Source organism: Daucus carota, chromosome 4 (assembly GCF_001625215.2).
Source record: "Daucus carota subsp. sativus chromosome 4, DH1 v3.0, whole genome shotgun sequence".
NCBI classification, from domain to species: Eukaryota; Viridiplantae; Streptophyta; class Magnoliopsida; order Apiales; family Apiaceae; genus Daucus; species Daucus carota.
This window is the reverse complement of record NC_030384.2, coordinates 43,550,012-43,569,505: the sequence shown is the minus strand read 5'-3', so window position 1 is coordinate 43,569,505 and position 19,494 is coordinate 43,550,012. Positions and strand designations below refer to the sequence as shown.

General features: G+C 32.5%; 3 protein-coding genes across 7 annotated transcripts; all 3 read right to left on the bottom strand.

Moving 5' to 3' along the window:
• Positions 1 to 2,024: 2,024 nt before the first annotated feature.
• Positions 2,025 to 7,937, bottom strand: LOC108219335 (apyrase 2-like). The gene is made up of 9 exons (XM_017392734.2): positions 7,291 to 7,937; positions 6,606 to 6,734; positions 6,429 to 6,485; positions 6,241 to 6,333; positions 5,748 to 5,953; positions 5,531 to 5,622; positions 2,847 to 3,064; positions 2,555 to 2,744; positions 2,025 to 2,433 (listed from the first exon to the last, which is right to left on the bottom strand). Exons 1-9 carry the CDS (start codon positions 7,573 to 7,575, stop codon positions 2,321 to 2,323), a joined length of 1,383 nt encoding a protein of 460 aa, XP_017248223.2. The 5' UTR covers positions 7,576 to 7,937; the 3' UTR covers positions 2,025 to 2,320.
• A 547-nt stretch (positions 7,938 to 8,484) lies between these two features.
• Positions 8,485 to 11,979, bottom strand: LOC108215818 (aquaporin SIP1-1-like). 5 transcript variants are annotated; one of them, XM_017388402.2, is made up of 4 exons: positions 11,826 to 11,979; positions 11,380 to 11,696; positions 10,874 to 11,146; positions 8,485 to 8,831 (listed from the first exon to the last, which is right to left on the bottom strand). In XM_017388402.2, the coding sequence occupies exons 2-4, from the start codon at positions 11,668 to 11,670 to the stop codon at positions 8,685 to 8,687; spliced, it is 711 nt and encodes a 236-aa protein (XP_017243891.1). In that variant the 5' UTR covers positions 11,671 to 11,696; positions 11,826 to 11,979; the 3' UTR covers positions 8,485 to 8,684. The 5 variants fall into 5 exon arrangements, with proteins under 5 accessions (XP_017243891.1, XP_017243890.1, XP_017243892.1 ...); XM_017388401.2 differs by having other exon boundaries at positions 11,380 to 11,681; positions 11,768 to 11,975; XM_017388403.2 differs by having other exon boundaries at positions 11,830 to 11,973.
• Positions 11,980 to 17,756: 5,777 nt separating this feature from the next.
• Positions 17,757 to 18,274, bottom strand: LOC108218083 (uncharacterized). The gene has a single exon (XM_017391006.2). The coding sequence runs from the start codon at positions 18,172 to 18,174 to the stop codon at positions 17,938 to 17,940; it is 237 nt and encodes a 78-aa protein (XP_017246495.1). The 5' UTR covers positions 18,175 to 18,274; the 3' UTR covers positions 17,757 to 17,937.
• Positions 18,275 to 19,494: the final 1,220 nt, after the last annotated feature.

Below are 19,494 nucleotides of genomic sequence, written 5' to 3'. Positions count from 1 at the left end.
TAAATAAATGTATGGAACTAAATTTTAATATATAATTAACTAAACAATTAAGATTAATTTTTATGTTTTTTATTAGATTATAATTATTTTTGAATAATAATGAAATGTTTTCTCTTTCAATAAATTTTATTTATGTGAATATTATTGTTGGCAAAAAAATATTTTTAAATATTATGTGTTGTTTTTGAAGATTTGGACAATGTGTGTTGCTTCATATGTTAAATTTACATATAATTATTTTCATGTTTTTGTTTGGTACAAGAAACTCCAAAAGAAATAGAAGTGTTAAAAATCGAAATGAATTTCCTTATGTTCTTTCTCTAGACTTTTCTTAAAATTTTAAAAAAGTTGGTGATATAAAAAAAGTTTGAAAATATTTTTTTGCCAACAATAATATTCACATAAATAAAATTTATTAAAAGAGAAAACATTTCAATATTATTCAAAAATAATTATAATCTAATAAAAAAATATAAAAGTTAATCTTAATTGTTTATTAGTTAATTATATATTAAAATTTAGTTCGATACGTTCATTTAGATAATTACATCCTAAAATCAATTTAATAAAAAGTTTGCATACTTTATTTCCATATAAACTTCAAATTATGTGCCATTTCTATTTTCTACTTTTTTTTTTCTTTCATTTGTTTTTCTTCAATTTTTTTATTAATGTGCCACGTCAACCGTCAATCTGTCACTCCGTCTAACCTCCGTTATTTTTTTTAACAGCAGTGATGAGTTTGATACTATTAAGCGAGTTTAGTGAGCAACTTGATACCCCGTGGAGATCAGTGATGAAGTTGATACCATATGTCCACTTCAGTGATGAGTTTGATAATTAACCCATTTCAAAATATAATACATAATTTTTGAGGGGTCACAAGAGGTAAAGTAACTGTTAGAAACTAATATACAAACTGTTACCTCTCAAATAGTTAAAGTTAACGGCATATTTGGACGGAATAGTGACTATGGGTTACAACTTGCACAGGAATGTAAAATTCAGGGTGCATTATGTCACGTTTGATAGTTCAGGATCTTAAGTGCGTTTGGAGCAATCCTAGGGATTACAAACTGTAATTAACTCAAAATAGTATAAGTATTATGGTTCATTGTTTTTGGGACGTCCCAAAAAGAAAATGAGGTCATATAAAATGGGACGGAGGGAGTATTTATTTATTTATTGCTAGGATAATAATTCTAACCTCCAAGCATATGAGATTTCAACTCAATCCGTCGACCTTAGTTTTGGTACACTTCAACATAAATTAATAATTAGTTATTTATAATCTGCTGCACTTGTAAGATGTTTTTATGAAATTGATTATAATGGATGATAATTTAAAAAAAAATATTATTATTATTATTTCAAATTATAATAAATAAAAAAATATTCATTTAATATTATGATAGATAAAAGGAACATCTAGTTGGGATTGAGAAGTTTTACGTATTCTCTATAATTAATTATATTCGTCGAATATCTTATTCATTTTTAGCTAAAATCTGGATATGCTCCAAGAATCCAAATAAACACAAAACAAAACCATAATCATTTGTGTTGTGATTGCTTTCATTTCTAAAAGGTCAATAATAGTGACTTTCATCACTTGGTTTAGTAGTAGTTTGTTTGGCCACGTAGCTTAACTCTCTGCTTCTCTACCTCCTGTTACCAAACACATCTACTCTAACCTAAACTAAGGCAATACAAACAAGAATAAATAGTAAATTATTACTCCATTCTCAAACAGTTGATTCAAGACTTTCAGCATTCTTCATTTCGGCTACCAACTGTGAAGTAAAATAGAAAAGGCTGCTACCTTTAAAGTATGTCTCATCGATTCAGATTCTACCAGGTTAAGTATTTCTTCTCTCAAACCTTGTTTTTATACTGTGGGGATGATATGATAGAAGAAATTAACATCATGTGTGAATATCAGCATTCCGAAGGGAAATTGCAGGCAAACAAGTAATTGACTTTGAGTTAGCGCAAACGCTTAGCAGACCATATTGTGACAATAATGGCGAACAGAACCAATTAATTTCAATAAGTACTTCATAAAGTCTTAAATCAGCATAATTTGCTATACTAATTACAGAAGAAGATTTACGGAACTTTGGATTATCATTATTTTTGACACAACCGAAAATATGAACTATCGACTCAAATATGGGACAAAAACAAAGTGAATCAATTTCTCTGCTCGGGCTCGAGAGCTTTAAGCATATGATAGCCGGATTTGAGAACTGCAGTAGCAATTGGACGTTAGACCACTACTGCAGTCCCATTGTGGATAATGCTACAGAAGTTTGAGTTGCTATGATGATGAGACTACATCAATTGCACTGCCTAATGGCCATGCTGCTTCAACTAGAGAATTTTGGTATTTGACTTGCTTCACCAATGTAATCTCTTGCCACGGATCCAAGGCTATTTAAGAAAAGGCACAAGCAGTCAATGATTAAGAAGAGCTCATTAAGTCATTAATAAATCAAAATCTCTGCCCACAGTTCCAATTTTTTAAGATGTCATGCTGCAGAAGGTAACTTACCAAATCCATCTACCAGCAATGTGAACTGATAGACAAGGTCCATACACAAGTATGGCAGATTATCCGCCTCTACTTTAGGGTACGTTGATTTGGCCTCCTTAAGACTTGTTTCACAAGCACGCTTAGCAGCATTCTCAAAATCTACAGGACGGACTTTGACAACCGGCAGTTCTTTATCGATAAAACCAGCCTATGTGTAACAATATAACAGTCAACACAGTTTGGCAGCTACTGCTCGAAATTTAACTTCTACTGTCAGAGCTCATAACACTTGAACAAAAAACTGACATACCTCAGCAGCCCTATCAAAGAAAAATGATGCAACAAAAAGATTCTTCTGTCCGTCACCACCTCCACCATTCCACACCCCACCAAATGTGCATTTCATATGGGTACATACAGACTCGTTTACTTTAAGGGCCTTTGTAGCTACTTCTCTGCACTTTTGCATACTCGAACCCGATGGAGAATGTGATGCTTTGTAAACCGCTCCTCCGTATTTGTAAGTCCCTAAAAGCATTTATTAGCTATGGTGTCACAAGACAAGGTAAAGTTGGCAATGATTCTAAACCAAAGTGACCATATATTGTCACAATTATTATCCCAAGGAAATTACCTCCTGTGCTAAAAAATCATTTTAACAAGTTTAAGAATAATGAAATGACGATATACTAATAGCAAATAGCTACTGGAGTCTGGATATGCCACAATTGACCCAAAAAGTACATATAGCTCAGTAGTGCCTCTTCAGTAAATACTAGTGCAGTAATGCTTTTATTATAAAGAAGCATTACACGTTCACTGTTTTCTCAAGATGAATAAAAAATAGTAGTAAACCAAACTACGATAAGTTACCAACTTGTTTATTTAATATCAGTTGCCAATTGCCATCTATAGTGACCATATTATACAACCCATGATACTTGTAAAGACTATATATATTATTTCAGTTAGTTTCACAAGGAAATTACCTCGTATGCTCTTATGAATAATGAAGTGATAATATATTAATACATATTGGTTGGCTACTTAAATATGCCACAATTGACCCCAAAGTAACATATAGCTCAGTAGTGCCTCTTCAGTGTATAGTAGCCTGTAGCCCCATATATAATAAAGAAGTAATTTCACGTTCACTCCTTTCCCTAACTTGTTTATACACATCAGTTGCCATCTGATAGTGAACATCACAGAGATGAGGGCATTAATTCTCAACCATTTGCATTTCCCAAACTGTGTGGACTTTGGTGTTATATACATGCTGGTTGGTCAGACATGGTTTATGTCACATGCTCAATAATACTGCGAGATAAAGTAAATCTGCATGTAATTATAGGTTAAGAAAATGGCATATATTACAGGAGGGCTCATTATTTGGCTTAAATTTTGCAATGCCACTCCCTCAGGCTTCAAATATTTAAGTCTTTGTTTGCTTATAGGTGGATTCACTCCCCAGGTCCCCAACACAAGTATTTTTATACTTTTGCCTGCCTCACTTGCCTACCTTCAGGAATATAAATTTCATTAAATGCTTTTTTTGCTAAGAAGTTGAAATATATGATGTCTATTTCTAACTGGATTCGTACCCAAACACAAGGATATTTTTCCTTACATGTCACTAACATTTTGGATTGTTTAAATGAAAATGTATCTCACAAGTCACTAAGGAAAAAAAAAAAGATAACAAAAAAAATTATAATTTACATGTGGTGAGGTTAAATTTTAATTTTTTAAAATAGATATTGCAATTCTGAAATAAGTCGCGGGAATAAGCACCTCTCCTTTTTTCTTTGAAATTTAACTTCAATATCGTAAGTCAAAATTTAACAAACACACAAAACTACTTTTGCCTTGGTTTTACTTTTCAGTTATAACTGATACGTTACTAAACATATAATATTCCCTGCATGACAAGAGCAGTTCAACGACAACCTAATCATGGGGCTCCTAAGTTAAGTCAGTAGTACACAATTACAGTAAAGTTGGTATATAACGCTTTAAAGAACTCTCCTAACATTTTTCTGAAAACAGCGGACATATTCTTGTCTATACATTCAATTTTGACATTTTGAGCCTTCCCATACAATTAACATTTTAAATTCAACACGGTTCCAATCCAAAATCAAATGCCCCGAGACCTTTCCGGATTGATGTACTAGTTTAGCAGCATCATTACTTTTTGGTGCCTACTGTCTTGTTAAGCATCTAGTAGCAGCCTCTAAGTCTACTTTGGTATTCTCTTATACTTATAAAATCTATTTTGTATCCTAAAGTACACGTTTCCTGTTCACAATGAACTTAGTTAACCCTATTTATAGGCACCACAGTACTTCAATATTTTCTAATACTTGGAAAACCAATTTTGTATTCGAAAGTACATGTTTGTTGTGCATGTTGCTCTTATCTAATCCTAATAATTAAGCTATGATATGACCCTATACAAGAAATGGCAGTTGCTAACACCTTACACAGTACAGTAGTATTGAAATGCAACACTAAAGAAAACAAAATTTAGCAAACAACTTATAATAGAAATAGATCTGCAAGTTATGCCTGTTCAGTTGAACGGTTAATTCATGTCATTTGCTATGTAGCAAAAAGTCGACAACTTCTAATATCACTTCATTAATTCTTTTCATTAACGTGCAGAGTAGATAATGTACATTTCTAATACACTAATCATTAATGTACCACGTGAAGCTGAAGCATTAGAAATGAGACTTCCGGAATTTGGTGGGGGAGTTCTATCAGATGACCAAGCAGGACACACACACACACACACACACACACACACACACATAAGTGGGGGATTAAAACATATTCCACCCATAATTTCATTTTTCAAGGAAAAAGTGCATCATATGTTTCAAAAAAGGTCAGTATCATACTTTGAATTCTAATTCTAAATATTAACAGGTACTTTGTCTAGTTATCAATTAGTAAGAATATTTACACAACTAAAAATACCGGACATACCATCAAAGCCTGGCACAATGCACGGGCTTCCAGAATCTTCAGTAACTTTTAATATCTCAGCTCGAGCTGCCAATAAACCATAGTGCAAGTAACTGTACAAAGTATAAGAAAAAAAACATATATGCCTCAAACAAAGAACTGCAACTATGTCAAAGAGATAATGTAATGCTTCATCAGTGCAAATAACAGTTAACCAGAGATAAAGAGAGAGGGTAACCTGTGAACATAAAGGTAATATTTTGTTCCCTTCAGGAACATCTCCTTCACATATGAATCCTCTCCACTTGTTGCTTTTGGAGCCTTGGCAGCATCGCTCTCTGAGATCGCATATGCCATCTGAACAGATCCACCTCCAAGGTCAACTACTCCAACAGTATCCGAATATTTTTTCCCTAAGCGTCCTAACAAATAGTTTAGGGTCACCTGCACAAGCATAAAAGAGAAAAGCATGCAAACTGTTCCATAAGAAAATAGCGAAAGCACTGCAAAACCACCTATGCTTATATACAAATTAGTGATAGTTCGAAGGTGGTAAAGCTAAATATTCTCCTTGAAGGTGTGGGAAAATTATATACAATAATGATAATCGATGCATGTCAGACGCATTTTAGTAATTAACCAGTTAGCCTAAGAAAATATAACAATTCACACTTTAAGGGTACCAAAAAATATGTAAAAAAAATTATAAAAATACAATTGTCTTAGCCTACCCACTGATAAGCACCCTCCTGTGATCCATCAAGAACAGTCACCCAATCAGATTTGGCTTTGAGGTTGCTGCCATCCTTGAGATAATCTCTAACCTTCGGTGGGTGGGTGAAAGATCAAAGCCATGAGTAAGAGAGACATCAAGGAAAACATTAAAAAAGAAATATAAATAGATTTCTAGCACCCCTACCGATTGCAAGATTTTGTCAGATGCCTCAACTCCCAATTGTCGTAGACCTGCTGTCGCCTAAATAGACAACACACCAATCTTATTCAGGAAAGCATACTAAAAGACATTACTGAAACGTGTTACGAGGTACTTGTCTACATAGAATTATATAACATTTAAGCCATAAAACTCACTGACCCCAACTTTGACTGCTGTTTTAGACCGCAGCTCAGGAGGAACAACAGCCTCAGCTTTCTCCAAAAGGGATTGTAGAGAGAGTGCTGCAGCCTTTGGATCAGTTGGATATGCACTCAACCCTGGCTTTTTCTGGTTATAATACAGCAGTATGTTATTGATCCTTCAATTAAATCATTTGAAAAAGAAGACGACATGAATTGCTGGGTAACTATTATAAAACAAATAAGCATCCCTGCTTGTTGAGTTAAACCATGTGTTGCACTTTCTACTCTGCATCCTGATAAAATTATTCATGCATTTCTATGATTACTCTTGTTTACTATATCATAATTCTAAAATATATATTAAGTTCTTTAACTCATCAAACAATCACATCTGATTTATTTTGACATGAAACTGAAAAGTAAAAAAACATGATTATTAGTTATTAAATAACAAGGACACTGTCTAGCTTTCAACAGTAGAGAAATGTAAGGTACATTGCAAGAATGAGTTACATATATACTTGTACTAATTCCAAAGTTAATGCGTATGTTGATTAGGATCCACACAGATTTAATTACAAGAAGTTCACTTCGAGCCAATGCCAGGACGCAAAGTTCAATGAATACAAAGTTTATTTCCGAAAAGTTCATATAACAAACGTAGCAATAAGATACAGCACAAAGTGAAATAGCAAAAATACCTGTATGAAAAGCTCAAGCTCATTGCCAATAGGAACCAGATCCAAATGCTTATCAAAACAGAACACGTGAACTCTGCTACCGGAGCTACCGGCATCGAAAATGACAGCGTACTTGTAATCCCCGCCAGAACTAGGCGAAATTTTGCGATTCAACGGAACGGCGTCGTCACGAGTAGGCATAACAAACAAAACGAATGTAACTAAAACTAGAGGCACCGAAATGACTAGAATTAAGCCTCGGTTTCTATGAAACTTATCCGAAAACGACTGGCGATTGCGCTTCATAGTTTTGTCAGCGAGTTGAGACTGAGACTGAACGTCGACGAGTTCAGCAGCGGACGGCGATCGGTACCGGATCTGACCGGTTCCGGCGGAGGTTGAAGGAGGCTTCAGGGACTGAGACTCTTGTACGGACTCCAGCTCTCCTTTTGGTGCTGCTTGATAAGTGTTTACAGATCGACCGGCGACGTATTTGCAGATTACGGCGGCCGGAAATAGGCAATGCCGCCGGTGGTCTGATGAGTGAAATCAACGGGCCGATCCGAAGAGTATTTATCAAATAATGGGGCTTGGTTGCTTGGGTTAGTTGTTTCTTGAATTTTCAGTAAAGTTGGGCTTGGGCGCTTCGTTTTGAATTACTCTTCTTTATTCTACTTTACTTCAACCTTTTATTTTATTTAATTTAACAACTTGCTTCGTATTAATTTTTAGATTAAGGTGAGAAATTATGTCTCTCTGTAATGAGTAAATTTACTAATTAAATTTTATGTTAGACAAATTTGATCCTGAAATGCTTGAATAATCTACTTCCTCGGGTCCAAAATATAAGTCACCTTTTTACACATAAATCTAGACGTTTTGACCACATATATAGAACTAATTTTTTAAAATTTTCTTTTCTAAAATAAAAATATATTTCTTATATTTTAATTCAGAAAAAAAGATTTCAGAAAAAATAATTTTAAGTAGTCTAAAGAACTTATAAAAAGAACCCGAGGGAGTATGATGCAACACTGATATGTTTTTTTAGCTCAACTTACTAAAACTGAAATATTATTATCTTGTGAAAAATAAAGACAAAACTCAATTATCGACCCGTTGGTTGTGAAAGAGATGGTTGTGTTTAAATGCTAAGAACTCCTAAGTAATCGCATAGGCCCTTGTCCGAATGCATTATCCCAAGTTCACGAGACAGATAGTAACTTCTAATAATTTACTAGAAAGTTGGTATATTATGCAAAGCAGTAGCTCAGCAATGTAAATACAGATACAATCTGCTGAATTTGTTTACTACTGCATTAATCCACAATCCAAGTTCAAATCTAAGACTAATAATAATCCAGATTTGTATCTGAATATCAGGACAGATGCTGAATTCCTCTGCATCTGGCAGTTTAGGCTTTCTTCTGCTTTACAGGGGGTGGGAAAATTGCACGGAAAATCCAAGCAGATAAAATGGCGCCGACAAAGGGGCATATCCAGTAAACATATAAATGATCCCATGTGTTGTGTCTGTTGTTCACGTATGCCCAGCCAAAGGCCTGCAGAGATGAACATATATGCCGTGAATATATATTAGATTAAAAAACCAATGCAAAACAATTCTGAAATTATCTACAAGCTTTGAATTGTATTTGTTAGGACAAATGGTAATACAACCATAGAACTCTCAACATTCAAGTTATACTAACATACACGTCTAATTGATTGATAGTCTGTTGAAAGTTGAATACCCAGGACTCATACTTGAAAAGATGATATAATGAAGCACACTATCATATGGCAAACAGTACTATACTTCCTTCTTAAGTATCACCTGACCTCATTAGGTATTTGGCAGCGATAAGTAATAGTTGAAATTAAGAAAAATGGCATGAAGTGACAATGGGGAGAGAAGCAGAAAGTAAACTGATAAGATGCCTCGACGTAGGATCAAGAACAGGCATACAATATATAGTCAAAACAGAAAAGAGGTGTATGATAAAAGCAACCCAGAACAATGTGGATATACATGCCTTATTTTATTAGTACAGTGTGACACACAAGTCTAAGGTATGTGTTAACTGTAGAGGCGGTAGGATCAGGCTTCTACAACTGCTTACAATATGTGAGTTGAAAATATAACAGAGAATTTAGACACCTACGTAAGCTTTCATTTAAGGTGTCTTAAATTTTAAAACTAACTTGTAAACAAGCCTCTTCTACAGAGACTCGGACTCCCATCATTTATGGCCAGTTGCGGCTCCAACGGTACTAGGAAACCTGAACATAGTTATATATATCTGAAAAGTTTCAAAATCAAAACATTAAACGAATGATAAGGATTGTAACGGTTCTTGCTGGCAGTATGCTTGGAGTGTTGGTTCATGGGTGAGTTAGTAGGCTAGTTGCACCAAAATTATCTTTTTCCGGTTCACAATATGTGCCTGTGCTAGCACATGCAGCTGATTCGGGTCTTAACAACAGTGTTTTATCTTATAAAGAACAAAAACAAATTTGCAAACAAGTCTGTAGAGTAAGAACTTTCCTAAAGAAACAAGCCAGAAATTCGGTTTAAAAGGAAACTGGAAAAAATACTGAACTGAAAGAGGTTAACCACAAAAGAAAAAATATGCTCAAATTCTATCCTAATACATAGGTATACTGTAGCTCTAAATTCAATCATGACGTAATAAAATTATTTCTATCTGGAAGCAAAAAGACATTAGCATGATGTCGAGATACACATATTCGCGCAAGGCGTGCAATAACTACGTTTAAAAAAATATTTAGTGCTCACGTCTAAACACATGCCAAGTGTGACCTGCACCAGCTTAGATACAATTTACCTTGAAAGTGTGTATCTTGTTTGTAAATACATTTTCATTTGACACTTTTTTAAGCGGCTGTTAATATTGGTGAACAAAGTAGCTGCACCTACACCCGATGATAATGTGCAGAAATATTGGTGAGCGGGAATCTAGGATGCTACTAAACTAGACGAGGTAAGACCAAAGTATAGGCTGGTTGCAAACATATTCTGTTAGCATTTAATCTGGAGCTTGTGCCGACGTGATCAATATGTTAAGGGTAAGTGGTAGTAACCCGAATCTCCAGTAGTTGAACCAAATATGGGAGCGATTTCCTAGGTCATCTTATTTATCATAACTTGTGGGGAGAAAGGGATCGTATATTACATTTAATCTACTGTGTCCTAGCTCCAGATGGAAAAGAATTAATGATCCTTACAAAGCCCAAGTCCTGAGAGGTTGCTACCCATCTTTACCTGAGATGTTGCTGTGGGATCTAGTGAGGATAAAAAATTTGGGAGAGAAATGTGTTGTACATAGAATCAACTAAACCAGATGTTGGAAATGGTTTCACTTATGCATATTATGTTTTGTGGAATGACACTGTAAAAGCCGTGGCAAAGAGCTTGAGGAAAATAAGCGAAAAAGAAAGCTGTTTATATTAACATACTTATAGGTGCCGATCTTTGATTGTCACGATTGAAAAAGTTTTAAGCATTGATTAGTGCAACTCTAAGGTTAAAAAGTGTCTTCCCCTTTCAATATATAAAATAGAGAAAGATTGCGGCACTTACGTTTGCTGGATTCATAGAAGGACCTGTATAACTGGCGCCGAGGACAATCAACGTTACAGTTGACATGGCAAGCAACCATGTCTTCACAATTGGGCTCCTGGGACCCCTCAGAACAATGAAAAGCACAGCAAAGGTAATTGTAAAGGTCAACACCGTCTCCGCGATAGCCCCAGTGTGCAAGTCAACTTTCAAAGAAGGCCCTTTCAACATGTGCTTATATTGCTCAGGCATAACTTCCTTGATTGCTAGTGCACCACCGACCGCTCCAGCCGCCTGCCAATCATACAAAGAAACATCATAAATTATAGAACCCTCGAAACCACTTCATATCTCATCGACATTAACTCCTACCTCAGCCTTATACCATATATTTACTCAAATTCAATTAATTAGCATCCACATGTATAAAAATTTAGGCAATAAATACATCAGCCTATTTATTTAAAACCAAATTTCTTTACAATCAAAGTCCGAATTTAAACATCAAATAGCATTAACATAATGACCTGAGCAGGGAATCGAAGAGCGGCGGAGAACAAGGAGACGCCGCGAACACCGGCGGCATAGAAGGCGGCAGTAGCGGTGGGATTAAAAGTAGCGCCGCCTAGAATCTCGCCGATAAAGCCGAAGATAAACAAGAGAAGAAACACGAGCACGGTTGTAATGGCGAGAGAGAAAATGCCTTTGATACTGAGAGCAGTGGCGATGACGTAGGTAAGAGGACCCACAGTAGACACACAGAAGACCCACAAGAAAGTCAACACTCCGTCACAGATCGCCGATTTTATCGCACCCATGTTATCGCTCGCTGATGATCACAGAACTGAGTTGAATTGCAGTAGAATCGAGATTATATATAGTAATAATTGGGTAAAGATGAGGTGATTTACCTACCGTTAATTGAATGAAACTGAATAGATTTGGGAGGTTAAAATGGGTACCAGATTATTACCTACCAGTCCTACTACCAAAGTAGAATTATTTACTGATTATAATTCTTCTTCGGTTACATTGGAATCTTGCATCATCATCACCGATACGGCTTTCTTTTCGTGGTTGATAGCTGCTTGCTCAGTTGCTTGTCAAACCGCTTAAAATATTTGCCATTCTATACACGAGGGATATTAAGGGGGTGGTATTGTATCATGATTCTTAATGACTTTTATTGACTTTTAAAATCTAGGTGTATTCAATTAAGATTTTTAAATACTCTTTAAAAGTAAAGAGGTATTGTATCAGGATTTTTAAAAAGTCTTTCAAAGTTTGAGGTATTGAATTACAACTTTTAAAGAGTTATTAAAAGTCAGTTGTTATTCAATATATCAATGACTTGGGTGGAAAAATATATTTGATAGACTTTTAATGACTTTCTTTGGAAAATTGTATAGAAAATTGTCAGGCCATTATTGTCGAGATTTGACATGACTTTATTTTCCCTCAATTAATCGGTCGCTAACTGTTAATGAAAAATTTCTTGTTCTAATCTTTGGTTCCATGTGCAAATAAAACAGGAAGTTAGCTTCAGGTACTCACTACTCAGACTATTATTTTTTGAATCAACTAGAGATATGTTAGAATTTAGAAATAACAGTTCAAGATACCAATTGCGTATACAGACTAGCTGATGTTCAGCAGAATGCATTTTAATTCAAAAACTATGCATATAGCAAATACAGGCATGATATACAGGCATGATTTCAGTTATGAATTTTATATCGTAGCTAATCAAACCAACAGATTTTCAAAAGCTTAATCAACAATGTCTGATTCACACCCTTTTTAACAGGCACGTTGATACAGCATAACTAGCTTTACATATCCCAGAAACTAGCTGAAGTAGTTTTTATTTTTGCATATAAATTGCAGAAGTTCAGTGCTAGAATATAGCAACTCAAAATAGTTTGTAGTATATCCTACCACATCACCTATCACACTATAGACCTCCAAACAACTATAAAAATATAGTAGATGTAGTTTTTATTTTATTGCACATGTGACAAGTATATCCTGCCACATCACCTATCACACTGCTGAGTCTAATAAAAAGACAGGAGCACCTACTTAATGCCTTTCTGAGTTCCAAACTTAAGACATCACCTAACAGCCACGCTTTTATAAAATCTTACTACACCATATCAGTACCTTGTACTATATTATATACTCCCTCCGTTTCAAAATGTATAACGCTTTGACTATTTACACACATATCAAAGTGTTTTGACCAAGCACCTAGAATCATCATTTCTTTTAAAAAAAAATTATACTTTAAAATTTTGACTATATACTTTTATTTAAAAAAATAAAATTTTAAAAATAATGAATATAAATACATGGTCAAAGGATTTTAAGCTACGTGCAAAAAATCAAAGCGTCATACATTTTGAAACGGAGAGAGTATAATACAACAATAATACCCTGTAATCGATTTTGTAGTCGTCACATTTGAGAACATACACCCAACTTGAGTTATAGCAGAAGATCGAGAGGGTATAGCAAGGTCCAGAGGGTTTCAAAGAGGCTATTTATAATTTTAATAAAAGTCTATTAAAGTATTTGAAAGTCATGAATTTATAAAAAAAATCTGTTAAAGTTCTTAAAAGTCGTTGTTTTAGGAGTCATGAATTTTTTTTTGAAATCTTAAGAAGTTAACAAGAGTCATTAAAAATCCATAAAATCCACTAAAGTCATCCTCCGAATATTTGTCATTAAAAATCATGATACAATACCAGCCCCTAAATTTATATATACTGCAGGCTAGCATCGTTATTGTTTGGTATTATTAATAATAATTTTCAGAATAGTCTTCATTTATATTTCAAAATTTATAGTCGAGCTTTAATTATTTGATAAAATTTTGAGGGGAGAAAATACATTTTTGACACTCTAAGCCAAAAAAAAATGAAAATATACGCATAATTTCCTTTTTTTAATTCAAATTTCACAGGATTCAAATAAAAATCCAAATGTAAAATTAATATCTTTACTTTTCAATCTAAATTTTATATTAACAATGATTTATAAATTTTGATATATTATGACTATTTTGATTTTATGTAATCTAGCTGACTTGAAGTAAATGCTATAGAGAGTTGATGCAGAGTTCATACATGATTCAATCAAAATCCTTCAAAACTCCAAGATTATGCATATATGTTTTAAATAATAAATTATATTGAAGAATATTGAAAAATTCATTATTGATAAAGTCAAAATATTCATCAGGTTTTATATAATTTTATAGCCAGTTTACAAGCCTAAATTTCATTTAAAATCCTCACATCGATATTTATTTGAAATTCAAAAATATGAGAATTTGAATGACAATTCAAATCTTATCATTTGAGATCTATAATTTGAAATTAAATGCACGTATACAAACCGTCTCTTAAATAATATAAATTAAATCAGATTTCTAAACATAGTTTAAGCTCTTCATCATCTATTTTTTCTAAAATTCTAATAAAATAACTTAATATTTTAATATTCTGTAATTCTAGTTAAATACACATGAAATTCAAAAATGGCAATTTTAAAAAAAAATCTAGTTAAATAATACAATTCCTTATTCTCGCACATTCAGGTAAAATTTAAAACTGTCAATTTTCTCCCAGCTTTTAGTTTTAGGCTTTTAGCAACCATTGGCCACGAGCCTACGACTCAACTATTTTCAGTTTATTAAAAAATCACTTTCGTTCGAACTGTTTTATCTAAAAACATCTCATCATTCTCCACAAATATCTCATATACTATATATTATATAACTAAAAACTGTTGGAATAAAAAAAAATCAATACAAATCATTCATTTTTTTATCAGTTTTAATTTTTTTTATTTATAGAGATAACTAATTTCCATGTCTCATATATTATATAATTCCTTTTTTATTAGACATCGAATTCTCCGGTTAATATTTAAAACTGCAAAACCAAGTGTCCCATATTCAGCCGTTTACCCCGTTGCATTCCGATGGTAGATGTTTTGTCAGTTGTAGCAAGTACAGCCTCCCCCGGATTTGATAATGATGATGATGTTGAAAATAGAGGAGGAGGATCCCCAAATAATTGCCTAAATACACAAAAGCTGAGCAGTTTGCTAAATTCCCGAAATGGTTATTTATAGAGTAAAATGCATAATGTGTACCTTAAGTTTGAGCAAAATGTAGAGTGTGTACTTCTAATTTTAAAAATGCAATTTGTGTACTCCAAGTTTCTGATTCAGTGCAAGATGTGTACAAGGGCTAACTCCAATGTTAACGCCGTTAACCAAACTAGTAAACTACCGAACTTTTTCTATTTATTGAACTGTTGATTTGGTAAGCCTCAATGCTCACGAATCGAATTAATATACTTTTTAATTTATGATATCTTTAAATGTGATTGTTTTGTGCTCTAATTAAAATAAATTTTAAATAATAATATTAAGTATAATATTATTAAAAAAATTAAATTATGCATTTAAATAAATAACATCAATCACGAATGGTTTATAATATTTTAATTATTTATATTAGAAATATTTAATTATGTTAAAATAATCAACATTTTTTAATTAATATTATACATTTATTTTTAAATAATTAATAAACATGTTTGAATTAATATATTTTTATTAGATGTGTTGACTGAGTTTTATTTAATATGTTGAATAAATTCTTGATAGTGACCAATTAGTAATATTTTCGAAATTATACGTTTTAATGTATTTTATTTATAATAAAAAAGCTCATCAAAATATGTTATAGATTATGGAGACGATAAATCCAAATACCGACGTAAACCTACCAAAATTATTAATATTTTGGTTATAATAGTTTAATTTTAATAAAAAGGTTAATTAAAATATATTATAAATTATCAAGATCTCTAAATCTAATTATCGATCGACCAAAATTTTAATTTTTTATAGATAACTAAATAGCTTGCAATTCATTAGAGAAAATAATTTTTTTAATACATTTTATTAAAAATTAAAAAACATAATTTCTTTAATAATTAATATTTCAAAAAACCAATATTTTTAAAATTTATTTTAATCAATTTCCATATTATGAAAAAGAGTAAAAAAATTATTCCTTTTGTGCCACCCATGCCATTACAGTTTTTTTCACTGCCATGAAACGTATTTTATGATATATGTAAAATACAGCCTCATAATTTATTTTATTTTTTTGTATAAAAGTTTAAATACTAAATTTTTATTTCGTAATTTTAATAAAATTCTAAATTTTTATATTATAGGAGCATTAAAAGTGTGTCGAACCCTTTCTCTCGAATCTTTCACCTTCTTTTAAACTTGACAAATTAATCAAAATATGAATTGTTTAATTTAAATAAATTTATGTGAGTGTGATATGATTAGTCTTCATTTTTTTATGCTAGTTAGTAAGACACAACAAGTTTTGACAATTTTCTATGTTAAAAAATACACTATATTCATATTCAATTAATTGACCCTGAATTTTCTGACACATATTTTAACTTTTTTGCTAATAATTTAATTTATCATCCTTAAATTTCTATTTTGAAATATATCATCAAATATTAATTCCGAAAGTAAATGTGTTAACATGGTTATGCGTGAATGAACGCATGATTCAGTAAACTTACTGCACAGTTAACAGAAACTTAACGGCAACCTAACGGTAGTACACATGTTGAAGAAAAATCTGAAGCTGAGGTACACAATTTGCATTATCAGAATATCAGGTACACACCTTGCAGTTTGTCCAAAGTTGAGATACACAATATGCAGTTTACTCTTATTTATATCATTGATATCTTCTACGATTTTTTTTTTTTTTGATAAACCAGAAATATATAATGAGGTGGAGGCTAAAAGCCAATACAAACGCACCAGGGGTCTTACAACCAAAATGAACCCCCGGCTAGGACTCTGAAACTTAAAATACTAAACCTAAATACATCATACTACACCCTTAAATATTAAACTGATACCACACAGAACACCACTGAGAATTAGAACCACCAACTAGAGATGAAGTTGCAGAGACGAGCCGGTAGGTGGAGCAACATTTTGAAGCAGGAATCTTCAACCAATTAACGAAATATTAACCAATTAGTCCTTTTATTATCTGATGACATGAATTTTCGGGAAATACACAATTCAATCCTTTTTTAGAATTTATTTGTGGAGAAACATATTTTCAATACCACAAACTATGACAATTTTTATTTTTTTTTGACAAACACAAACTATGACAATTGATTGAAACTTAACCGGTTTTATAACTCTAAGCTAACAATTAATTTTTGAGTAGTGCTGCATGCACAAAATTAAGTGCAAAATTTCACACAAAATAGGTGACTAAGTGAGATAGAGAGTTTTATTTGGTACTATTAATGCATATACAGAGGCCATTTCAATCAAAAATTGAGACGTACCCATTATGTGAAAATTTTTGTACCCAATTTTGGAGCCGTTTGGCTTAGCTTAAAAAAAGTTACTTATTGCTTTTAAGTGATTTCTTGATTAAAAGTGATAAGTAATTTTATACTTATAAGCTGTTTAAGTGTTTGGATAAATTCATTAAAATTCACGACTTATCTTTTAGAATGATCCTACACATTGTTGTGAAGTTAAATTTCGAAAAAAAATAAGTCAAGAAAAAAAACTAGCATTTCTAACTTCCAAAATTCCAGCTTATAAGTCGCCAGAAGTGCTTATAACTTTTTTGCCAGAAGTGCTTATAACTTTTTTACCCAAACACTACGAAATAAGTAGAAGTTGACTTATAAGCTAGAAGCTGGGCTTAAAAGCCCAGCCAAACACCCCTCTAGCATTTTTATTTTTATTTTTAGTATAGTATAAAAACTTACCAGTCTCAGGATTGAAACATGAATAATTAAACAAAGCTCTCATGATCTCAAGAACAAGAATCACAGTAGAAGATTGAGAAGAGTTGGTATTAATACACAACAGTACAACACAAGGAATCACACAGCGCTCCCAAATTTAATAAAATACACCAACGTAACGCTCACACACACACAATTATAACACTACTAGTACAGAGATATATAGTCCTATGAAATTAGAGTACACAGTTAGCCGGTTCCAGTAACCCCCAAGTCGGATTTATTCTCATCCTTGCCGGCGCCGAAGACAGGACCCCCTTTTCCGGCAGCATCCTGGACCTTATCTTGAAGTTTATCAATCTCTACGCCGCCCGCATCGTCTCTGGACCTGATATCTGTCTTCGTCTTGTTCTCCCCTCCTTCCTTGGACTCGTACGTTGTTGGCAACAACGACTCCTTTGGCTGCGCTCCTTGGGCTCCTGACATCCTAAGCCTTATTTCTGAAAACGTATGATATCTCTATAGATTTATCTCTTCTGCTCTTTAATTAATTTTTCGATGGATTATCCATATCGCGACACGTTTGCAGTTCAATGCCTAACGTGGTGGCTGTGCATGAGTGCCACCATTTTCTGGTTATACACGTGTCCACCATATGTGATTGATACTTCCGTCACCTCTATTATTTTGGCCTTTGGGAACCCCACGGAATATTCCATGTTTTTATAAAATATAATTTAATTAAATTAAAATTTTATATTCAAATATTTATATAAAAGAGTTTTAAAAATAAATATTCTCATATACATTTTAAAACACATGTCAAATAAGTAAAAGAAAATGATAAATAAATGAGAAGCATAGTTTTCAGTCAGATTTCCAACTCCTCTGGGAAAAGCTAAGAGAAATGCGAGACCTTTTTCATGAGATTTTCGAAAATTTCTTGGTTAAACTCTGAAACCGATAACTTAATCGATTAAGTTCATTTCCGATTTTTGTAACACTGATTCCATCATACTAATAAAATATAGTGATTTGGATTGCAAATCATCAATCAAATTTTTGTATATCTGACTTAAATAATATAACATAAATCAGTTAAGAGCATTTTTAACTATATAAAACCTTTATTCTCCGCCCTCGAATCAATCTATTATATATCTAATAGAAGAACCTTGAGTAATTTAATTCGGAATGACAACTCTACCCTTTGCTCATTATACAATACTTATATATATAAAGGTTATTAATGACTTTTAATATTAACGTATTTATTAGACATTAATGTCTAATCATTAATATAAATTAATGACTTTATAATTAAAACTTCAATACATATATGTATATTATATTTATACTTATGATTTAATAATAAATAAATAAATAAATATCCAATATTGAAAAAAGCGGGAATCAGAAATCGGCGATTAATCAGAATGATTTAATATTATATATGTAAAAATAATATCTATAATCATTTTTAAAATTTTAAATTTTCCCCACAAATTTTGTAAATTTTAATATTCTGCCTGACCCATTAATCCAATTTTCGACCAATTAGTCATCGATTTAACTGAATTTTGCCAAATTCTATTATATATCGAATACAACAATGATGCGTAATTTAATTTGAAGAGGCTAATTGTAACGCCCCAGTCCCACATCAAGAAGAGTGGAGACTTTAATTCAGTTTATAAGCATAAGTATTACTACTAATTGCACCAACAAATCACGATATTTTGGGGGCCTGTGGTGGGCTTGTGGATTACCCAAGTTGTTGCAGCTGGGCCAGTATATTTAGGCTTA